The sequence below is a fragment of the Perognathus longimembris genome, chromosome 25, assembly GCF_023159225.1.
Source record: "Perognathus longimembris pacificus isolate PPM17 chromosome 25, ASM2315922v1, whole genome shotgun sequence".
NCBI lineage: Eukaryota > Metazoa > Chordata > Mammalia > Rodentia > Heteromyidae > Perognathus > Perognathus longimembris.
The window spans coordinates 16,503,777-16,527,856 of NC_063185.1; the positions used below are offsets into that span (position 1 = coordinate 16,503,777).

At 44.5% G+C, this 24,080-nt stretch overlaps 1 protein-coding gene and 1 long non-coding RNA gene across 4 annotated transcripts in view; one reads left to right on the forward strand and one right to left on the reverse strand.

The window, feature by feature from the left end:
- The first annotated feature begins 4,557 nt into the window (after positions 1–4,557).
- LOC125342113 lies at positions 4,558–18,467 on the forward strand. Its single transcript, XR_007209144.1, has 3 exons — positions 4,558–4,568; positions 9,051–9,056; positions 18,007–18,467. It is a non-coding gene; the product is annotated as an uncharacterized LOC125342113 (long non-coding RNA).
- Positions 8,755–24,080, reverse strand: part of Rnf130 (ring finger protein 130) — an 81,018-nt gene continuing 65,692 nt past the window's right edge. The window contains exons 8-9 of one of the 3 annotated variants that reach the window (XM_048334246.1): positions 22,355–22,448; positions 17,058–17,262 (exon numbers count right to left, since the gene is read on the reverse strand). In XM_048334246.1, coding sequence (XP_048190203.1) covers positions 17,247–17,262; positions 22,355–22,448 — 110 coding nt within the window. In that variant the 3' untranslated portion in view covers positions 17,058–17,246. Of the gene's footprint in view, positions 9,526–17,057; positions 17,263–22,354; positions 22,449–24,080 lie in introns of those variants that run through there. The other 2 variants (XM_048334248.1, XM_048334247.1) reach the window with 2 other exon arrangements.

Below are 24,080 nucleotides of genomic sequence, written 5' to 3' on the forward strand. Positions count from 1 at the left end.
CGCCTCCTGGTGGCGAGCGGCTAGGACGGCACCACGCACGGCTCCGCTGGCCCCGCCCCTGCCTGGCCCCGCCCCCTCTAAGGGCCCCGCCCCTTCCAAAGGTCCCGCCCAGGCCCCGCTCCCGCCAAAACCGCCTCGCCCAGGCCCAGGCTCCGCCCCGGCCAGGCCCGGGCATTTGGGGGCACCATCTGGACGGATGTTCTGGGAGATGCTTGCCTAGGAGAACCGTCCCACAGTCCTAGTCTTAGCCCTGAATCCAAACCTCAGGACCCACGCGTGTGTGCGTGCACACACACCACACACACACACACACACACCAGAAGTGAAGCTGTGGTTTTAGTGGTGGAGTGCTAGCTAGCACTGAGTGAAAAAGCTAGAGGGGAACTTAAGCCCTAGTAAGGATACAACAATAACAATAACACAAAACATAAAACAAACCTCAAACTGCTGGGCCCCATCCCAAATAAACAGTTCCTGGGTGATGCTGATGTTGCTGACCCGGAAACTACCCTTTGAGACCGTGTGTGTGTGCACAGGCGTGTGCTCTCCCTGATTTTTATGCTCAAGGCTAGTGTTTTACCATTTGAGCCACTCCTCCACTTCCAGATTTTTGGTAGTTAATTGGAGATGTGAGTTTCACACCTTCCTGCTCCAGCTGACTTTGAACTGTGATCCTCAGATCTCAGCCTCCTGAGTAGCCAGGATGACAGGTGTGAACTACTGGCAACTGTTGGAGAGCTATTCTAAGAAGAAAAAGAATATATATATATATATATATATATATATATATATGCACTTAGTATGAGCAGAGCCTACTTTTGTCCCTCTTCATTTCCTGTGATATAGTTCACATCTATGAAATTCACCCCCTTAATAAAAAGGCATGGTTTAATGAGGTTTTATACAAGGTTGTGCAACCAGTACCACTACCTAATTCCAAACTCTTCTCATCATTCCAAATGGAAACCCTGTGCCTACTAGCAGTCAGTACTCTCCATTTCTCCTTGACCCACCCTCAGTCCCTAATAACTTTGTATCTGCTTTTGACTTTGTGGAGCTGACTGTTCATCATTCATGTAAATGGAACCATACACTATGCAGCTTTTTGGGTCTAGCTTCTTTCACTTACCTTAATGTGTTTAAGATGTATCTATGTTGTAGCATGTCTGTGCTTTATTTTTATTATTCCATGCTATGAATATGCCAAGTGGAGCTTGAACTCAGGGCCTGGGTGCTGTCCCTAAGCTTTTGTGCTCAAGGCTAGCACTCTGCCACTTTGAGCCACAGCTCCAAGTCCTGTTTTTAGGTGGTTAATTGGAGATAAGAGTTTCACAGCCTTTCCTGCCAAGGCTGGCTTTGAAACTTGATCCTCAGATCTCAGTCTCCTGAGTAGCTAGGATTACTGGCGTGAGCCACTAGTGCCTGGACACATGCCACTTTTTATCCATTTATTACTTAATGGACATCAAGTCATCTCCACCCTTTGGCTCTTACAAATAATGTTGCCATGGACATTTGTGTATAGTTTTTTGTGTGAACATGTTTTTACTCTCTTGGGTACAGTATATACCTAAGAGTGGTACTGAAAGGGTATGTAGTAAAGCTTTGTTTGGCTTTTTTGTTGTTGTTGGCCAGTACCAGGATTTAAACATAAATCCTTGTGCTTGCTTGGCTTGCTTACTTTGTTAGTGCTCTACTACTTGACCCATATTTCCAGCCAGGCTTTTTTTTTAAATTTTAGACTGCATTCTTTTTTTAAATTAAATTTTATTGACAAGGTGTTGTGCAAAAGGGGTACAGTTACATAATAAGGCAGTGAACACATTTGTTGTTATATCTTACACCCTCATTTTTCTTTCCCTTCCCTAGATCAGGTCAGCCAAGCTTTTTGCTGGCTATTTTGGAGATGGAGTCTTGTGGACTTTCCTGCCCAGGTCGGCAGATCTCAGCTTCCTAAGTAGCTAGGATTATCGGTGCGAGCCACCAGCACCCAACTCATGTTTGACTATGAGTGACTATTCAACTTTTCCAAAGATATGGTACCATTTCACCTTGCTACCAGCAGTGCAGGAGAGTGCAGTTTTTCATACCTTGGCACTCCTTATTATCTGTATTTTTTTGTTATTGTCCTTTTTAGAGGGTGTGATATGGTTCTCATTGTGGCTGGCATTAGCATTTCTCTGATGACTAATGATGTTGAGTTCTTTTCATAGGTTTCTTGGCCCTATTTAGTTTAAAGAAATGCCAACTCATACCTTTTCCCCATTTTTAGATCAGATTGTGTGTGTGTGTGTGTGTGTGTGTGTGTGTGTATGTGTGTGTGTGTGTGTGTGTGTGTGTGTGTGTGCCAGTTCAGGGTCTGGGCCTTGTCCCTTAGCTTTTTTACTCATGGCTGCCACTCTACCACTTGAGCCACAGCTCTACTTCCTGGACTGTCTTTTTATTGTTGATTTTAGGAATTCTTTATGTGGATATAAGCTATTAAGCCTACAGCTTACATTACTTTAAATCTAATCTCTCTTTCATATATCAGCCCTACCGGGTAGATATTGTAGGATTTCTACTTTAGAGATGATAAAGCTGAATCTAGATAGGTGAAATGACTAGCTACTCCTCACTAGGCTGTGGCAGAGGTGGTACTCATGTCCAGACCTTATGCTACGGGCTCTTTTCTACACATTCTAGACATTTGCTGCTTTTGCCCCCAACACCCATTTCTCCTTTCTGTTCTGCAGAGTGTTTGCTGGGAGGTGCCATTCTGGCCCGAGCCACCACTGCCAAGAAGAACCAGCTCCTGAGAAGATGGGGTATGGGCACACCCCCCCTCCCCCAGCAAAGCCGGCAGATGTCTTTTAATGTTAGTATTTGAGGGCCGAGTCCCACCCTATCCAACACAGGTGCTTGAGCTTTTGTTCCCTTTTTGTTTTAGCCAATTTGGGCTGAGTGTTCTGTCGCTGACATGTCAGCACGAACAGTATTCCATGTAGCCAAAGCAGCTTTTTCAATCGATTTTTATTGAAATGGTTATATTAGCAAATTCCACACATACAGGTGTACACTACTGGGCATATAGGTATATACCACACAATTTCACTACAGAGTTATACTTACATCAATCATGAGGACCTCAGAGCTGTGCTGTCCAAACATTCCCAAGGATTGATAAGACCTGATTGTCAGGAAATCAGCTCACACTGTACTTCCATGTGTTTTGTGTTCTAGACAAGGTAACGACACCCCCCACTAGCAGTGAGCCCCCAAATTGAGTGGTTAAGTTGCTCCTCAAATATTTGGTGTGTGTTCTTCTAGCACAAGCACTCCAAGGGCGAATGAAAATTCAAGTGCATGGTTGGCCGTTCCATCCCTTTTGGCATTTCCACACCTGGCCACCTGCCACACTTCTGAAAAATCCCACACCTCCCCCACCCCAAATTACCTGTGCTACGGTTAGAAAAATAGTTCTGTATGCCATCCTTTGAGATGTTGTGCATAGTTAGCAGGAACCCGGAGTGAGAGGGGCTCTTAGACCCAAGTATGAAAGGGGTAACCTCACTATTTCCTATGAGTATAAAAGCTACTGAGGGTCAGGTGAGAAACTGTTGTGACCTATGTGGCCTGGCTGTGACACCAATTCCTTTTCTTGTGCAGGAACAAGACACTTCTCTTAGCCACACCGGTGTCCATCTTGCTTTCCCTTCTTGGCTCTACTTGAGATTTGAGAGCAGGCACCAGCCACGGGAAACCCTTTTTTTTCCAGCCGGGCTGGCCAGCAAGGCGGGGTGGCCCAGGAGGAGGAAGGGAGATGGTGCCCCTCGAGCTTCCTCCAGACCCACACAGCAAGGCTGCTCAGCCAGCAGGGGCAGCGTGCTCATCCGGAGGGAAGAAATGGCTTGGGATGCTATGGTCTATCTAACAGTCCCTCTTTAAAAAAAACAAAAACAAATAGTGTCGTGTGGTAGCTTCCAGTCATTAGAAGAGTCTTTTAATGTCACACAATGTAAATACGCTTGGATTTGATTGGGGATGAAGGGTAATTCCAAAAGCAGGTTAGAATCCGTGTTAGGTTGAGTGGAATAGGTTTAAAAAGAGCGACCACAGATGAGGACAGTCATGTGTGACTCTGAAAGAGAGGAGGGTGGAAGTGACAAAGCTCCCGGGTGGATGAGGAGGGGCTGAGGACCAAGGCAGGTTTTTCTGGGTGACCAGTACGTCCGCTCTCCCTGCACACACGCCTGCTCCCCACGCAGAGGCGAGTGGATTAGTGAAAAAGGAGCCGATGCAGCCCCACGTTAGATGGTCTGGGGCTGGAGGGTCGTTTGCTGGTGATCTCAGCTCTCAGCTCTTCTGTGTTAGTCCAGTACCCTCAGTTCTGGGCCATCAGCAACTGGGTTTCTGGGACAAATTATTCCATGATGCCATCCAACCGTCTGAGGCACTTCAGGGCCACCTTCGTGATGTGCACCTGGGAAAGGGCCAACTGGAGGGATGGAGGGGAGCCCGAGGTAACTCCCACAGCATGGAATCCAGTACCCAAGCGGTGTGGGATTCAGAGGTGTTTCTGCCCTCCTGTCATAAAAAAATCTCTTCCTTCTCCCCCAAGTCAGAGTGAAGAAAACGGAAAAAGCAATGGCTTGCGCCTGGGGTGAACTGCAGGAGAGAAGAACAGAGGTGGTGATGGGCTGGGTCTTGGTGGCTGAAGCTGGTGGCGTCCTCTGCTCTGGTGGACTCTGCAGGTTAGCGGGGTCCCAGCGCTGGAGACGCAGGTGACCTCACATCTTCCTGCCATGTCTGATGGGAGGCCCGGCCGGCTTCTCTGCTTCCAAGTTCCGTTTGCTGGGATACTTCAGGACACCCGTAACAGAGAGGATCTTCATACCACAGCCCCCCCCCCCCCCCAACCTCAGCCTACCTCATCGAGTTTCCAAGAGGCTGCTGTGACCTTGAAACACTGCACCCGAGGGCAGAGGAGCAGCCAGCCAGACGGCGACCCCTGCTGGGCGAGAGGAGCTCTCCCGAGGCATGGCTCCGCTCTGCGTGCTTGGAAGGACAGCCTAGGAAGCACTTCCACCGGCGCCCGTGCAGCCGTGTCTGGGAGTCAGCTCACTTCCCCAGCCCTCTCTGCTGTAACAATACTTAGAACCCACGGGGTGCTGTCCCCATCCTTGGCCGGGGATCATGGCCACACCCACGGGTATATATGTATTATGTATCCTTCTCCCGTAGGGCTTTGGGACGATGTCCCCACAGGCCCAAACAAGACGACACTCCATGCACCTGCTGGTGGACCGTCCCTTCTCAGGGCCTGGCAGGGGCGCCGCTTCTTTTCAGTGGTGGTGGGAAGGTTGATGTTAACCACATCAGGAGAGTTTCGTGCGTGAAAGCTGGAGAGTGAGGGGAACTATCCTCCACGTTCTTTTCTTCTTGTCAGTAGTTCCTCTGTCCGTACCACACCTACCAAATTCCCGGGGCTTCATCCCAAGCCCCACGTGGGCTGAGGCTGGCCCTCGTGAGGGCGAGTGACTTCTGTGTGGGCAAGAAGAGGAAGCTGCGCCTTCCCCTCCCCCAGGGATGGTGAGTGCAATGGAGACTTGCCGAGGAAGGCTGGGTGGTGTGCACAAATTAGAACATGGCTTCCCATGCATTCTGATGAAGAGGCCCATCCTGACCACCGTGCCCTTAGCAGATCTCCCTCCAAGCCTGGGGCTGCATCTTCAGGCCTCCCTAGAGGGCCTCGTGTCGGGTCAGCTCCAGACTTAACGTGTCCCCATGAGGGCCCTCCCTACCACCTGCCCGATGCCGAGGTTTGAAACCTGGCTCCCTCCTTTCCATCAGATGGAGCAGGGCCCATCCAGTGCCCCTCCACCATTCTGGCCACGGCCGTGCCACCTCGCCGCTCGCTTCCTCACTCGGCCTGAAGCTCAACTCAGTGTCTCCCCAGAGACTGGAGCCTGACCGTCCCCCAGCAAGGCCTCGCCTGCTCAGGGAGCGCCACTCCAGCCTCCACCGGGCACCTCTGTCCTGATTTTGGTCCTACACGTGTGCTAAGATTCACTGTACCCCTGAGGTGCCCCCCCCCAAGTCTGCATGATCACCGGGTTCCCCTTAACACCCAGGATACCCTTAATACCAGGATACGTGTTGGGCTCACAGTGAGAACTGAATAAAGGCTTGTGGGCACAACTCACTTTTGTCCTAGCTCTTCCTTCTAAATGCTACATCCTCACTTCTGTTTCTCGCCATTTATGAGATGTCAAGATGACTCCTGACACACACACACACACACTGCCTCGCTTCCTATGGCAGAGCCGCTGCCCAAGCAGTGACAGCTACAGCACAGAGCACGTGGGGTTTTCTCCTATCAGTGTAGTGTAGCATGTGATCGGGAGCAGCACGGGACTGGAGGAGAGGGCCAGGAAAAATACAAGCAGGCCTATGAAGCCCACAGAACGCCCCAAGTTAGGAAAATTCAGTCTTTTTTTTTTTTTTTTTAAACCAGCTTGCTGACTTCATCTTTCGGCAGTTAGGGCTGTTGCTTCATCAGTTTCAGTCACGTGGTTGGGCAGCTGTTGAGGGGAGTCCTCGGATGCCCCCCCAGATCCGACGCACAGGCCAGCAGAGGAGCTGGGACGGAGTAGAGCTAGAGACGGCGCCTCCGTTCAGGAGCAAGGCTCCCTTGCACAGAGTTGGTACTGCCGGGTGGTAGAGCCCGTCCTCCCTTGCAGGGCGCAGAGGGAGGCTCAGCAGCGGTGGCGGCGGCAGCAGAGGCCTCAAGCTGGACATCAGGAAAGGAAGATGGTGGGGCAGGCAAAGACTGGACACAGGCCCCGTCAGAGCAGCAGCCCACGGAGGCATGGAGGGTTTACAATGTAAATAGCTCACTCTTTAGCCCTTTCTTTCTTTAAATAGTCCCCCCCCCAAAAAAAAAAAAAAAGCAAAATACTTCAAGGTCATCATACACTTCCTGGCTGAAACTGGTGCTATGACTTGCAGCAAGATAGCTGTCATAAAAGAAACCCCTCTGGATGCTCTGACTGTGCACACCCTGCATGGTCAGCACTGACCCCGGAGCTGCTGGGAGACAGAGTGCTGCTGACCGGTGTGTCCTCCCAAACCTGCCCCGGCGAGCCGCCCTGCCCCGGCTGTGGGCTGGGCTTCCTTCCGATAGGCCTTGCAGGGGTCCCCGTTAGCAGAGCTGCCGGCAGAGGCGGTGATCCGGGATAGAAAATGCCATCCTCTCCACCGCCCGCCCCCCCCCCCCCCCAAGCACGGGACCTTGAGGAAGAGTCCGTGTCCCTCCTGACAAAGGTAGGACATTCTGAGTCAGAGGGTGGCCCTGATTTTGAGGGAAAGGGGGTCAAGCTGAGATCCGAAGCACTATTCTGAGTAAATTTCCTTGGAAGAAAGCCTCCTTGGCTATTCGGCAGTGAACACGTGCCCCAGATTTCTAAGAAATTCAGCTCTTATATCAACAGACATAGTTCAGAGAATTCACTTTGTAAGGTTTCTTCTCAAGCAATCTTATGGCTTCCTAGTAAAGACACTGTCTGGCATGTTTACCGTTCAAGTCTTTGCAAGATTGCAGAATTCAGAAGAAAATGCTGTGTAGGGATCTAAATTTTTGGGCTGGGGGGGATGGAAACCCAAGGCTGTGGCAGAAACAGATTGGCAATAATCAGAATCGAATTCCCGTATCAGTCTGGTGAGCCAAGCCAACGCGTGTGTGGAGCTCAGCCAAGCTGACGTTGCAGCTCCCGGCACGTGCTCCGAGAACCCAGCAGGACCAACTCGCTGTCCCAATGATGCTTTTTCTTAAAACTGCTTATCAAAAATATGCCTTAGAGTACAAAGACCATAAAAAGAAAAGCAAGCAAGCAAACAAACAAGCAAAACCCTGGGTAAAACAGTAAAAAAAAAGCAAAAGCAGTTAAGGACCTTAAAGATCTGCCATGTTCCAACCTCAAATTATGAAAATAAAATACTGCTGCTCACGCTGCCACCGTGCTTCCAAAGGCTGTCCCCCCCACCCCCCCCACCCTGGTCCTCAGAGGGCTTGTGTTCCAGGCATGCCCACTCATGGAATGGTGGCAGGTGTTCATTTCAAACTTAGGTTCCACAGAGTGGATGAGAATAACAGGCAGATGCATCCACATGTCTGCTTGATTTGCTGCAAATCCAAGGTTTCTGATCCAAAGTCCTTCACACACCCGTACAGGGCTCAGGTCAAATAGAAGACTGAACAACGGCGTGGCTGTTCGCAAGAAGGGTGGGCGTATTACATCTGTTTATCTCGGTCCCGTGCTGGGATTACTTACAGGTAACAAGTTCTCAGTCGGGTTAACTTGACGTCATCATCGTGGGTCGTGTGGGAAGAGCACGTGTGTCCAGATGTCCATCACACTGGCCACCACGCCCTTTTCTGTGAACCCAGCTGCCCATGCTCTCTCCTGCCTGTTTCCCGCTGGCGCTGCGGTTGGTGGGGAGACCGGGTTGCACAAGGAAGATGGAAGAGGGGTTCTCGGCTGCTATTCAGCAGCAGGAAGTGGGCTTGATCTCGATAAAACATTCCACACCATCCTGATGTTGACGGCTGCTAGCAGGGCCCCCTGTGAGATCGGTGTGCTCCAAGGACCAGCTCCCAGGGACCACCTCCCACACACGAACCTCAATGGCTGCTAAATGATGGGGGGGGAGAGGGTGGGGAACTTCTTGTTTAGTGGCTAAACACTTGTCCCATAGGTCATGCTCAACACAGACGCTGGGAGACGCCAAAGGGAAGGACTGTCCCACCCCATGCACTGGCCCTGGCTTCCTGGCCTGCATGTGCCCAGCTGAACTCTGGCCAGAAATAAAGGCCGCCTGAGTGTCAGAGGTACAGGGAGGCAAGGCTTTCTCTCAACTCCCTGTGGAAAGAGACCCTTTATCCGAAAGTTTCACAGGAGACAAAGCAGAGCAGGTCAAGGTGCAGAGACTCGCCTCTGCAAGCGGAGGAAGCTTTACCTACAGGCCTCAGTACACGTTGTAAGTGAGGATCACAAAAAGTAGTTTAAAAGCCCAGTGTCACCCTGACACAGAACAGCAGGCGATCATTCGGGGACCCGTTCCCAAACTTGACCTCCCCCCGGCCCCGCCTCTTCTCTGAAACCACCAGGCAAGTTGGGTGCCCATGTTCAGTGTCCGGCTTTGGGCAGCTGTCTGGTACCACGAGGCTCAACTGGGCAATCACGCTGTCCTCAAAAGCCTTACCTTGGGGGAACTTTGTAATTGAACCCTGAACCCCAAACTGTGCTCGGAAGTGCTGCCATTCTTCCCCAAACAGACGTTGACAGAAGAATACAAAATAAGGAAGGTGATCACAAAATCAAATCACAAAAGAAGTGACCCCCAACAGCCCATCTTTTCTTTAAAAAAGAAGAAATCAGGTTTTGTTCTCATCATACATGTCCAAAGAAGGCTCGATTGTGGAGAACTCACTTTCATACACCAGGCTCCGAGGTGACAAGGAGTTTCGGTGAAAGAAGTGACCACCTGAAAAAGGAATAAAAACAGACTCAGCCCAGGTGACCAGCTTGCATTTCCTGTGGAAGGTCTTTGAATGCCATGTTTCTCAACACTGCCCTTCATGATGGCCTGGTGCATCGTGGTAAATCCCTTCCCCTCCTCCTTACCCAGCTCCAATTACTAGGGAAACAGATTACATCTTTCTAGAATTTTGCAAAAATAGGATCATAGAGTATCTATACTGGCTCTGACAAAGGGAGTTGCTATGAAGCGTTGGGGACAGGCTGTGAGCACGTGCCTCATTCCACACAGGAGTGGGGTGAATGATGACAGGGTATATGCTTTGTTTTTTTTATGTTTTGTTTTTTGCCAGTCCTGGGGCTTGAACTCAGGGTCTGAGCACTGTCCCTGGCTTCCTTTTGCTCAAGGCTAGCACTCAACCACTTGAGCCACAGCGCCACTTCCAGCTTTTTCTACACATGTGGAGCTGAAGAATCAAATCCAGGGCTTCATGTATACGAGGTGAGCACTTTACCACTAGGCCATATTCCCAGCCCCATGCTTTGTTTTTGTTTTTTTTTTTAAAGTGCCAGGCTGCTGTGTTTTTTTTTCTTTCCCCTAAAATACTTGTACCATTTCACATTCTTACCACCAGTACATGCAAGTCCCAGCTTGTCACCCACCCTTGATATGATCAGTCTTTTGCATTTTTAACCATTCTATATTTGAGCCATTCTCTTGGTGGTTCTGACTTTCGGAGATGACTAATAATGCTGAGCTTTCAAGTGCTCATTGGCCAAATGGGTTTCTTTTCCCCAGAAAGGGTGGTGTGAGGGGAGATGGAACTTAGGGTGTTGCATTGCTAGGCAAGTACTCTACTGTTGAACTTCACCCCTGTGTGCGTATGTATGTATGTAGATAGATAGATAGATAGATAGATAGATAGATAGATAGAAGATAGAAGATAGAAGATAGAGATAGATAGATAGATAGATAGATATGCATATCTTCTTTTGGGAACTGTTTTAAGTCTTTTGAAAACAAAATAAGGATTTTTTAAAATATTATTGAATAGAAGAGATTTTTATGATTTTAAAAAGTATAGATCCAAGTTTTTTGTCAGATAGTGCAAACACTGTCTTGTAGTCTGAGGCTTGCCTTTTTATTTTCATAACGATGCCTTTTGAAGAGCAAGTTTTAAAATGTTGGTAAAGTCCAATGTATTGATTTTTATCCCTTTATAGTATATGCTTTTGTGTCAGATTTAAGAAAGCTTTGCCAATTTCAGAGCTTTATAAGGTTTTTTTTTAAACCTATGTATTCATTTAGATGTGTGTGTGTGTGTGTGTGTGTGTGTGTGTGTGTGTGTGTGTGTGTGTGCCATTAATGGGGCTTGAACTCAGGGTCTTCTGCTCTTGCTTGCTAGCTTTTCTTTTCTTTTTTTTAAATCAAGGCTGGAGCGCTATCATTTGAGCTACATTTCCTCTTGAGCCAGCCTTTTGCAGACTCACTGGAGATAAGAGTCTCTCAGATTTATCTATGAAGACAGATCTCAACCTCCTGAGTAGTAATGACTGGCTAAATGTGTATAATTTTAAAATATAATTTTAACAAGTGTTGATGAGGAATGAGCAACGGTTTGGTGAGTCCTTAAAAAGTTAAATATAAGCCAGGAGCTGATGGCTCATGCCTGTAATCCTAGCTACTCAGGAGGCTGAGATCTGAAGATCTCTGTTCAAAGCCAGCTAGGGCAGGAAAGTCCATGAGACTCTCATCTCCAGTTAATCACCACAGTACTGGAAATAGAGCTATGGCTCAAGTGGAAGAGTGCTAGCCTTGAGCAAAAAAAGCTCAGGGATACCACAGAAACTCTGGGTTCAAGCCCCAGGACTAGCAACCCCCCCAAAAAATACCCATTAAATATAGATTCATATGACCCAGAAATTCTACTACTAGGCGCACACATAAAGATTGGAAACAAGGATGCATACAGATTCTTGTACATTACTCGTCACAACAGTAGTAGCTACAACAGCTGAAATGTAGCAACAACTCAAATACCCACCCAATGGAGAGTCGATGAATAAATTGTGCAGATGGACAATTCCTCAGCCATAGAAAGAATGAGCACTGAACATGTGGTACAACACAGATCAATCCTGAAGACATTACACTAAGTGAAATAAGTCAGTTACGAAGGATTCCATACTTTACACAATTCTATTCACATGGAACAACCGGAGTTAAGTGTGTCTGCGGAAATAGTATTCAGATTGGTACTTACGAGGGGCTGGTAGGAAGGCGAAGGCAGAGCACATGCTTAATAGGCAGTGGAGCTAGAGGTGGTGGTGACATACCCCTGTGAATGACTTAAAATGGGGGTGGGTCACATCTGGAAGAACCTACCGTCAATTGAAAATACTTCAAGGTGAAAATGCATTATATCTTCCTAAGCTAATGAGCATCTAGCCTACCCTGTGTTCTGAACAATTACTTCATCCTGTTACTCCTGGGTGAACCCTCTAACATAAAGCTTACTTTAAAGGGTTGAGTGTTTAAGGTACAAGAAGACTGCCTGTGAATCTGTGGCTCGAGCTCCATTACTGCCTGGGATTTTGAGAGCATATTTCTAGCTCAAGAAAAGGTCAAAAATTCAAGTACAGCTTCTATTGAATGTATATTGCTTTCATATCAAATTTTTAAAAATCTAAACAGAACTGTCACACTGAGAGTATTAAATGTTACTGAATTACTCACTTTACAGTGTTTAATTTTATGTTATACCAATTTCATTTCAATGAAAGGGTTGGAGCCAGGCATAACGGTTCATGCCTGTAATTCCAGTTACCTGGGAGGTGGAGACAGGAGGATTGTGATTAGAGGCTAGCCCAGGCAAGGTACGGTGACTCTCAAAAATAAGCTGAGTGTGGTAGTCCTAGCTACTAGGAGGTGGGAGTAGGACGACTGCTATTCAAGGCCAAGCCCAGATACAGTTAGTGGGAGACTGTATCTGAAAACAAACTAAAAGCAGGCTGAGGGGAGGGAGCGGGGAGGGTGCACAGCTCCAGTCAGTTCAAAACCCCGAACAGACTAAGCTCTAAAGGACTTGGAGTATGATACTCCAAGTGGTAGAGCACCTGTCCTGTGAGTTTGTGGCTTGAATTTTGTTATGATGTCTTAGCATGGTTTTATTTGCTTATTATTCATAGAACTTCTTCAATCTGTGGGTTAGAGCTGTCCCTGAGCCTTTTCACTCCAGGCTAGAGCTCTACCACTTGAGCTCCACTTTTCAGTTTTTTTAGTGCTTAACTGGAAATAGGAGTTTCACTGACTCTCCTTGCGTGGGCTGGCTTTGAATCCTATCCTCAGAACTCAGTCCCCTTTGCTAAGTGTGAGCCACTGGCATCCAGTTCTAAAGGATTTTTCTAATATCATTTCAGTTATACTTCCTTCTTATTTTTTCCTTACTGTCAAGGTGAAGTACAGAGTGGTTACAGCTTCCTATGTAAGGCAGTGAGTCCATTTCTTTCGTTTGTGCCTTTTTCTACTGATCTCAAGGCCCTAAGATGCAACTCTCCTCTACGGTGGTCATACGGTTGTCATCAAAAGCTGGGTTCCGGAACCTCACTTTTCTAGGTTTGAAGGGAAAGAGATAACCATTTGTGCCTTTATGTCTCACTGATATGCCCCTGACCGTGTCTAGGCCGTTTCGGTGTTAGTCCTGTGGCATTGTGTGCATGTGCTCATAAAGAAACCCCCTGTGGAGGGAGCAGGCTGGCCTGGGTCAGGCCACCTCTGGCAGGGCAGGGGGAGGCGCGGCCTGAGCAAGATGGTACCACCGTTAGGCCAATGCCTACAGTGACTCATGGTGGAAGACGCCTCTTCCCCTCTAAAACCATCTGACATTTTCTTCAGAAGGAATCTTTCTGAAAACCTTGAAGGCTAAAAGAAGTGGAATCCTTCTTATGCATCCAGCAGTTCCCTTCTCAGTTCCCTGCAGCCTCAGCACTCCCTGGCAAGGCTGTGCTGCTAGCACAGTGATGGGCCTATCTTCATTACTTTCATCAGTTCTTTTTCAGCTTTTGGCTGAAACAGGTAGGATTGGCTGCGACCCTGGCTCCTTCTATTCCTGCCTGCTTTGTTGATTCCTCAGGGCACTGAGTATTCTGCCAACAAGATCTCCAAACTTCTGAGCATGGGGTTTTGAATGGGTATGATGCCGCTGACGCAGCTCTAGCGCACTGATACTGCCTTGGGAAGAGAGAGTTCTTCATGGAAGAAGGAACTCAGCCCTCTAGGTTTTTGTCCTCGATACTGGCCCAAGCTGTGTTCATCTATTACTTGCCTCCTGGCTTGTTTGTAAGGCAGCTTCTAAACTGCAATACTGTAGATCATCACCTCTACCTTCTTTTAGGATGACTCAGTAATTTTAGTTTCAGGACAATGCACGAGCTTCCTCCTTGTGCCTCAAGATAATGCTCAATCACCCCACTCCGATCCTAAGTCCAAGTCCAGCACCCAGACCCTGAGTTCAAGCCCCAAGACAGGCAAAGAAGGAAAAAAAGAGTAAGGCTTCTAATCAGCTGGGCATTGTGGTACACACCTGGAATCCCAGTTCTTGGGAGGTTGAAGCAGGAGAACCACAAGTTCAAGGCCAGCCTAGGAAACACTGCAAGACCCTATATCCTTATCCCCCACAAAAAACCAAACAAAACAAAATGAAACAAAAACCCAAACACCTTCAAATCAATAACCTGATCTTTCACCTTAAAAAATTGGTCTAGATATGTTAAACTTAATTTGTTCCTCACTTATGCCAGGGGTAAAGGCACTGTATTAATAGGTAAGATGTTTTCTACATAGGTTTGATTACTAATAAACTAAGAATTACTAAGAAACTAATCAAGTATTCTCTAAATAATGAAAAAGAAAACAGAAGAAAAGCTGAAACTTTCCACACACAAAAAAGCCCAGGATAAGATGGCTTCCAAACAGCTAAAGAACTGATATTGATTGCTCTTCAAATTATTCCAAAAGACAGAACACTTCATAATTCATTATACAAGGCCAGCATTACAGTGATACCAAAGCCAGACAGATTATCACAAGATCAATATCTCTTATGAATGATGATGAAGAAAGTACTCAGCAAACTGAATCCAGCAATGTATAAAAAAGATTATAGACTATAAACCAAGTGAGAATTGTCCCAGGAATGTGAAGTTGGTCAACATGCAAAAATCAAGTTAGGGGCTGGGGATATAGCCTAGTGGCAAGAGTGCCTGCCTCGGATACACGAGGCCCTAGGTTCGATTCCCCAGCACCACATATACAGAAAACGGCCAGAAGCGGCGCTGTGGCTCAAGTGGCAGAGTGCTAGCCTTGAGCGGGAAGAAGCCAGGGACAGTGCTCAGGCCCTGAGTCCAAGGCCCAGGACTGGCAAAAAAAAAAAAAAAAATCAATTTAGTAGCTAGATGTAGTGGCATTCAACCTGTTATTCCAGCACTTGGAAGGCTAGGGCAGGAGGACTGTAATTGTAAGGCTGGCCAGGGATACATAGTAAGACCCTGTCTGGAAAAAATAAGCTAAACAAACAATCTAATATACCATATAATACAATAAAAACTCTTACAAGATCACTTCGATACCAGAAAAACATTTGGCAATACCAAACTTTTATGCTAAAAATATTCCACACGGCTGGGGATATAGCCTAGTGGCAAGAGTGCCTGCCTCGGTATACCCGAGGCCCTAGGTTCGATTCCCCAGCACCACATATACAGAAAACGGCCAGAAGCGGCGCTGTGGCTCAAGTGGCAGAGTGCTAGCCTTGAGCGGGAAGAAGCCAGGGACAGTGCTTAGGCCCTGAGTCCAAGGCCCAGGACTGGCCAAAAAAAAAATATATATATATATTCCACAAACTAGCAAATATAGGTAATTTTCTCAACTTGATAAAAGGTATCTAATGTATGAAAATTCTACAGCTAAATTCATAACCAAAAGTGATAAGATGAAAGCTTCCCTCATCTCGATAATCACAGAATGTTGATGTTTGTTCACACCTAGTTAACAATCTCACTTCTATTCAACAATTTAGTATCTGAGGCTCTATCAAGATACAATGATTAAAAAAATAAATAAATAAAATGGCGTCCAGATTGTAAAGGATGAACAGAAACTATGCCTATGTGCAAATTATGTCATCTTTTTTTGTTGTTGATTTGTTTGCTGGTCCTGGGCCTAGGTGCTGTCTCTGAGCCTCTCTGTGCTCAAGGCTAGCACTCTACCACTAGAGCCACAGTGCCACTTTCAGCTTTTTCTGAGTAGTTTACTGGAAAGAAGAGTCTCACTGACTTTCCTTCTCACCAAACTTTCCTGCTCAGGCTGGCTATGAACCATGATCCTCCAATCTCAATCTCCCCAGAGTAACTAGCATTATAGGCGTGAGCCACCGGCACCTAGCTAATTATGTCATCTTGTACATAAGAATCCCAAGAATTTTACTAAAACAACATCAATAAGTTCAGCAAGTTGCATGATAAAAGTAACAAACAAAAGAAAACATTCATTTCTGTAAGAATTAAGTACTGATACAAAGAACATTTATAATCCCTGAACACTTTATGCTAAGAAGCCAGATGTAAAAGTCTATGTATTATATGATCTACTTATATGAAATACGTAGAATAGATAAACAGAGAAAGTAGATTTATGGTTTCAAAGGCCGGCAGGATATATAGTTACTGCTAATGGATATCTTGACTTTTTGAGGGAGGGGTGATGAAAATTTCTGGAATTAAGACAGTTGTGATGGCTGTATAACCTCAGGAGAAAAGTAAAATCTATGGAAACATATACCTTGAAAGGGTAAATTTAATGGCAAGTGAACTATATTTCAACAAAAACCAGAGAATACTCCTTTAATACTCTATCAAATTGATTATGACTGCTGAGATTAATTAAAAGGAACATTATCAATAGGCAAGGTTCTTATCTCGGGTATGTTTGAAGTAGAAAGCTAAGAATTGACTGTTCAAAAAATTTGCAAGTACTGATTATCCTTTGCGCATACAATTTAATAGGACAAAGTATTTCAAGATTTTCCTCTTCAATGAAACAAATATTTCATTTACCCATGTACAGTTACACTCATCCAACACTTTCAGGTAAAAAGAATGTTTTGGACAGATACAAACATTTTTTAACGCATCAGTGTGTATTTCGGAAACTCTTATAGTTATTCATCCTTCATCCCACATGTATTTATTGAGCACTCACTACATGGAAAGCACTCTACTCTAGGTATGATAGTACAAAAAGTTTTTGCTGCTCTGGAAGGGGAGCTGACATGTTTAGCAAAGGTGATCAACTATAAGCAAAGGAAGGAGAAATTACCAGAGTGAACGACCCCTTTGAAGAAAGTAAGAGGAGAGCCAGGGAGTCCTACTGTGCAAGGTGTCTGGCATTCTACTTAGGCTTAGCAGAAGCAGTGTCATTGTCTTCCCAGGGAGTCACATTCTGACTGTGATGTCCAAATCAGACTTTGAAACACAAGTCGGTGAATAATACTCAACAGCATGGTCTTTGTATTTTATTATTTATTTCTTTTAATACAAAGCTTTGGCATTAGCAATTTTATGAAAAAATAAAATGTACTAAAAATAAACGCTTGTGGGGCATGATTGGTAAATGATGCACAAAAATAGGTTCTTTTTTCCTTCAAGGCAACCAGAAAGCAGTTTTCTTCTTTAAAACCATTCTACCCTATGAAACAAAAGGAAAAAAGAGGTCATGAATTAGTTAAAGGGAAGTTATCAATATTAAAAGGAACAGAGAAGTGATCCTAACTAAGGGGTGGCCTGTGGCTGTCCCCTGCTGTTTCCCAAATCCTTCTGATCAAGTCCGGAAAGCAATTAATATTTGCCTGAAATCAGCAGTTTTGCTTGTGTATTTAAGTGGCTTATTGTTTTAGAAGTGTTTTACCATTCCCAAAGGAGTGCAGGAAAAATGCAGTCTAACAGCACCTTGTTTAATCTACAGGGACAATTACCATACGAGTTACAACTTCTCCTGGTCTCAACATATGTGCTCAGTGCTGAGTGTGCTGGGATCTGGGCTAAACATACTTTCTTTAAAATATGCTCCTTTTTTAAAAAACTGCTCAAATAAAAGTGTAACAGTTGAAGAACAATTTTTCCAAGGACATTCAGTTGTCCCTTTTCAGGAACTCCCCAGATTTTGGGTAGTGTGTGTGTGTGTGTGTGTGTGTGTGTGTGTGTGTGTGTGTGTGTGTGTGTGCGCGCGCGCACACGCGTGCTAAAATGTACCTCAAGCCTTTTGACAAGTTTTTTGTTACCTTCAGATTTCTGCTGCCTTCGTGGTAGCCCCTGGCCAGGTGGGTCCACCCTCACTTCCTGCCCCTGTACTCTGGGGGTCATCCCTACATAGGGCAGGGCCTCCTATACACTCTGCTTCATTTCCCCTCATCTGTACACTTCCTAAATCAAGTCCATGCTAGGTGCCAAATCTGTGCCTCAAAACACTTAGCTTTTGGTTATCACACCTTTTTCATTTGTTCTCCTTTCCACCACCCTCACTTTCTCTTTCAACTCATATTTCTGCCTAACCTAGCACTCTGCCTTCATTCTCTACCACTTCAAAGCAACTTTGCAGCCACCAGTAGGTATCATTCTGCTGACAAGCCTTAGATATTCCCCACTGTGTAGAAGAGTAAAATCCAAACTTTGCAGTCTGCCTGCCGCCACCATTGCCACTACAGCAGACACATCAAACCACATAGCACCCTGGACCTCCTTTTTTTCCCTCACTCGGATTCCTCAAGGGCTCTCTGGAGTGGTCTAATAAGACGAACAGTATAAAGGAAAGAGCTGAGTCTGAATTCCAGTGTCCTTCATTTTGTTATCTCTTGGGAATTCCTCTGAGCGTTGGTTTATTCCTTGCTGTCTAAGTGCCTCATGCTTACAGGGGCTGGAAGGGGAAATAGTAAGAGAAAGAAGAGAGGCAAGGCATGATGGTACAGGATTGAAATTGCAGAACTAGGGCAGCTGATGCAGGAGTTTGAGTTTGAGACAGCTTGTGCTACATAGTGAATTCTAAGCCAATTTGGGCTACAGGGCAAAAAAACCCATGTTCTTCTGGGCTAAAAAAAAAAAAAAAAAAAAAAAAAAAAGGAGCCAGCTATTATGCAGTAATTCACTTCAGAAGGACAATGGTATTGGGAATTAATCCTGTGTAGCACCACTTGAACTACATTCCAACCTCGAGCGTTAACTTTATGAGGCAAGCACTCTTGCCACTAGGCCATATTCCCAGCCCTAGGGTTAACTTTAAATCTTTGCTGGAATTGCTATAAGAAAGACAACTCTCGGTAAAATAAAAAACAAAGATGATTGCCAGTAGGAGCAAAAAGTATTTGATAATTTAGAATTTAAATTCTTTATGCCAGGGTTTCCCAAACTGCAGGATACAACCTACTTATGACTTATAAAATCAACTTCGAGACTCATAACTAGCATTAACCAAAAACAAAACAAAGAAACTCTAAGTACAGAATAGAGTATAGAAGCAAATACTGAATGCAGTGAGGGAACTGTGTGTAAGACTTCTGTTTTAGCCACATATATATTTTAGTCTTACATGTACTACTCAGGACAAAATGCATTTCTTACACCGAGAGATGGCAAAAGACTAACTTGAGAAACACTGCTTCTGAAACTTAAGGTTCCAAAGACAGAGGTGAGTAGAAGGTGACCCAAACTCTGTTCTTAAGGCACTGACAGTTCTTAGTTACAGGAGTTATTTAAATAGTTTATCATCATAACAGAAGGGTAGTGGCTCTAAATACATTGACTTCTAACTGACTTCTGATTTAGCCAATAATGTTAAGCCCTTGGTAAATGGTGTTGATAAAGGCAGCTTCTTCTTCTTCTTCTTCTTTTTTTCTTTTTTTTTGCCAGTCACAGGGCTTGAACTCAGGGCCTGGGCACTGTCCCTGAGCCTCTTTGTGCTCAAGGCTAGCACTCTACCATGTGAGCCACAGCGCCACTTCTGGATTTTTCTGAGTAGTTTTATTGGAGATAAGAGTCTCATGGACTGTCCTGCCTGGGTTGACTTTGGACTGTGATCCTCAGCTCTCAGCCTCCTGAGTAGCTAGGATGACAGGTGTGAGCCACTGGCACCCAGACTGGCTGCTTCTCAGTAGTCATCAGCATACACCTGTAAGGGAGGCCTGGGCCTGTCTGGTCAAATTGTAATGTACAGCACTGTCAGGAAAATGAGCTATTCTAATATATATAGATATAGTGATGCATACTATTGATAGCCAGATCTTACATCATCAAAAGCTCTTTAGACCTAATTATTCACAGATTAAAAAAAAAAGTTACCTAGAAAATTAAACAGGGTGATTTAAAATGAAAAAGGGATTCCATTTTTGACCATAAATTTCTTGGCAAATGAGGTAGAAAAAATAATATATATTTCAAAGGATTCTAAATGAAGAATTACAAATTTATTATAAGCCCCTTTTCTCTGGAATAAAATTATATAAGAATCATAAACATTTTTGATACACTGGGTAGGAACAGCCGTTCATTATCTTCTCTGTTCTCCATGATAAAAGTCGCCTTTAAAAATTAAGTGACTCTTATTTATTATAAAAACAAAAAAATACAAAAGCACAAACTAGAGAAGAAAACATCACGTTGAATACTAATTTAAGATAATCACCATTAAGACTTTGGTAACTATCCTACATTCACATGTGTGAATATACACATGCACACACACGCGTACACACATACACTTTCACTCTTTTTTTTCTTTCTAAATGAGATCATGAATATTGTCCTTTAGAGTGGGTTTGATTGAAGGCACAGAATAGTCAAATGAACAATTGCAAATCAACCCTCTACAAAGGCTAATGGAGGAGGGTTGGATTAAGACATGAATCTAAGATCCATGACTTAGATTCTGAGTCATGCAGGCATTTATGCATGGAACTAAAATAATATGACCCAAGTACTTGGTGTTCTAATAGGTAACATGTCCACTGAGCATTCTCTAAAATACCTGATGCATAAACTAAGCACCTGGGAGATTCTGAGTGCTAGTCAGATGACCATCAAGTTGTTAATAATTCTCTGCAAGTGCCCAGTGTCAGCAGTTGTTTGTAGTTTTTATCACTCATTGGTAAAATTTCAAAGCTTGTCTATCCAACCTTATGGATCAGCATGGGAGTTAGCAAAAGAGGTGGCAGCAGGTGAAATAATTACTTCTCTCTGAACTGAGGATTGAATCAGAGGCACTCACAGGGCTCCTACAGTTCTGTATACTTTTATATGGGAGAAATTAAATTCATTTGCCAAAGGATAAGAGTAGATGGTCATCTTATTTATAGAACTTTGGTAGAATCTCAGCAGAACTGTTTGGCTAACATTTATTGAGCACTTAATAGGTACCAGGCACTGTGCTAATAAGCACTTTTTCTGTTAATTCTCTCAACACCACAATCCCTGCTTTATGGATTCAAATAAGCTTCAGATAAATTTAACTATCCAGGTCTCATAAATAAAAAAAAATGGATGAGCTGAGAGACAAATCCAAGAGTGTCTGACTTTGGAATCTGAGCAATAAACACAGTACTCTGCTGAAGGAAAACTGCTCAGTGGCACCAAGAGAAGCAGTGGGCTGCTGACCTAGCGGGTGAGGTGGAGACTACTCATCTGAAGGTTAAAGATGCTACCATGACATCCTCCCAATATGGGATGGGACACTGATGCCAAAAAGCATGTTTTTCAGGTATCTAGCCAATAGCTCAAGTTAGAGCAATAAAATCAAAGTCATGGCAGGTGGAGGTTACTTGTTTCTACAGAGGGCAATATTAAATCAATTGAATGAGGTGTCTTAGTTATTATTAATCACTTAAAGTGCCAGGACATAACCAAATATGGAGAAACACCAGTACCAATTTAGGCTCCAATTCAGGAAGGGCTCCAGGGTTGCGTCCACATCTAACTAACTTTCATGAACACTGGCATAAGAAAGGACTGAACAAAAGTGACACAATTTAAAACAAAACCAAAGAATATCTTCTTTATCTAGTCACTGCAGAATGATACTTTTGGAAAGGCACTGCATCAAAATGGACCTTAAGAGTCATGCAGCCCAATTTTTCATCTTTTGAAAAACATCTTACCTATAGCAGCCTTGACAAGAAACATCACCAACCCTGCGTACAGTCCAACTTCTCATTAAGAAGCCTAACTGATGTTCTTCCTGTTACCAAGGTGAAATTTTCCTCTCTGTAACCTACACTAGACCCAGTTTTGCCTGTATAGATATAGTTTACCCTGCTTTCTTCTACCTCCTGACTGTCTCCCATAACATTTGGAAAGGGCATGTTTTTTTCCTGATCACTTCTTTTCTGTAAAATTTCTGCAAGAATGTCAGTCTTCTCCCAAAAGCTGAATATGTGAGACTCCAAATAAAGTCTGATGGTCCCCTATCAAGTGGGGCTATTTATATCAATGATGAGGATGGTGGCATTCTTTACATATAAAGACTGCACTGGTGCCCTAGACATTTGTGGATTCATTCTGAGCTTGTGGCTAATGAAAACCTTTAGATACTTTACAACATGAGCTACTCTTGTTGAACAAGGTGAATTCCTAATCTGTGTAACCGATATAAAATGAGATAAATAAATTATTTTGCTTATGATCCCATTGGGATCAGTATGAAACTGGTGGAAAGCCAATTTTTGCCACCTTTATGGAAACTGTATTTTCTTAGGATCATCTGGCACATGCAATCCAAAAAACAATTTGTTACTTACTCATTAGCATTCAAGCTAGCTGTGGCTCTGATGATCATGTAGCAGAGTGTGAGAGCACTGAGGAGGCCAAAACTGGCAATAATAAACCATTCTTCTGTTGACAAAGGAAAGGGAGGAAATCACTCTGGGGAGAAGGTTTAAGTCAAATCGATGTCAACACTTCCCTCAAATGCAACGAAGCAGACGTCAACGGAGGTGTGAGCCAAGATTGGCTCAAGGAAGTGAAGCAGGAGGAGGGTTGCCAGAGAGCTACTAACTGGAGAAGGTTAGTGGAAGTACTGGTAAAAGCTGCAAGGAGAAAGGAAAGCATGGCCCAACCATTTCTTCCAGTTTCCTGAGGTCTGTGAGGAGTATATATAAAATTCCACATGGATATAGATATTTTCACTGTTAATTTCAATGGCAGAGTAATCATATGTAGAACCTTCCCTGGGGTCATTTCTGTATGATTGTACCACGTACTCTTAAAGGCTCAGAAATATGAAGTAGTGAATCTTAAAGGTTTATGGGATACTTCAAGCAGTCTACAAACAATCTGGCATTCCATGGTATTCATGTCTATGTTTTTATATTAGTATACTCAGGGTATTTAAATTATAAGGACATTTCTCCAGTGGCTCAAGAACCCACTTCCCAGAAGGAACATTACTTTTCTTGTTTTGTTGAGAAGGGGGATGGAGAGGTGATTGACAAAGTATTTGGCCCACCAAAGAGTTTCAAGGTCTGGTATATGGAGTTCTAAGGTGTGTCTGTCTGTATTTCTCCCTCTCTCCTCCCTTTTCTCTCTTTTCATCATCATCATCATCATCATTATTATTATTTCATGGTGCTGGGGATCAAGGAGCTGGAGGATCTTGTGCATTCTAAGTCTACAACTGAAAATACATTTTCAATTCCCCCCCTCTTCTCTCCCTCCCTCCTTCCCCTCCCCCACTCCTCTGGTTCTGTGGCTTGAACTCTGGGCCTAGGTACTATCCCTGAACTTTTGTGCCCAAAGTTAGTACTCTACCACATGAGCTACAGCTACACTTCTGGCTTTTTTGTTCATTTATTTGATTTTTTCCAGTCCTGGGGTTTGAACTCAGGGCCTCGGCACTGTCCCTGAGGTGCTTTTGCTCAAGGCTAGCACTCTACTACTTGAGCCACAGTGCCACTTTTAGCTTTTTCTGTTTATATGGTACTGAGGAATTGAACTCAGGGCTTTATGAATGCTAGGCAAGCACTCTCCCACTAAGCCACATTCCCAGCCTCACTTCTGGCTTTTTGTTGCTATAAGAGATAAGAGAGTATTATGGACTGGACTTTCCTGCTCTGCCTGGATTCAAACTGCAATCCTTAGAGTTCAGCCTCCCAAGTAGCTAGGATTTGGGCACAAGCCAATAGTGCCCAGCCTGTTTTTTATATAGTCAGCTATAGCTAACTTTCTCTTTCCCTACTGCTTCCCCTCTCTATTGAAAACAACAATAAAAACCCCTGAGGGTTCTAGCTTTCTTTAAATTCTCAACTATAATCATAAAGACTACAACAACTAGGGTTGGTTTAATTGAGTAATAATCAGTAAAGCTCCCTCAACATCTGTAAGAAGGCAGAGAAGTATTTATATCTGGAATACCAACATTTGTATGCAAAAGTTATGTATAAAATGGATTTTTATTAATCTGAGTTTCTCTTTCTTTCTTTCTTCCTTTTTGGGGGGGACACTGGGGCTTGAATTAGGGATCTGGCA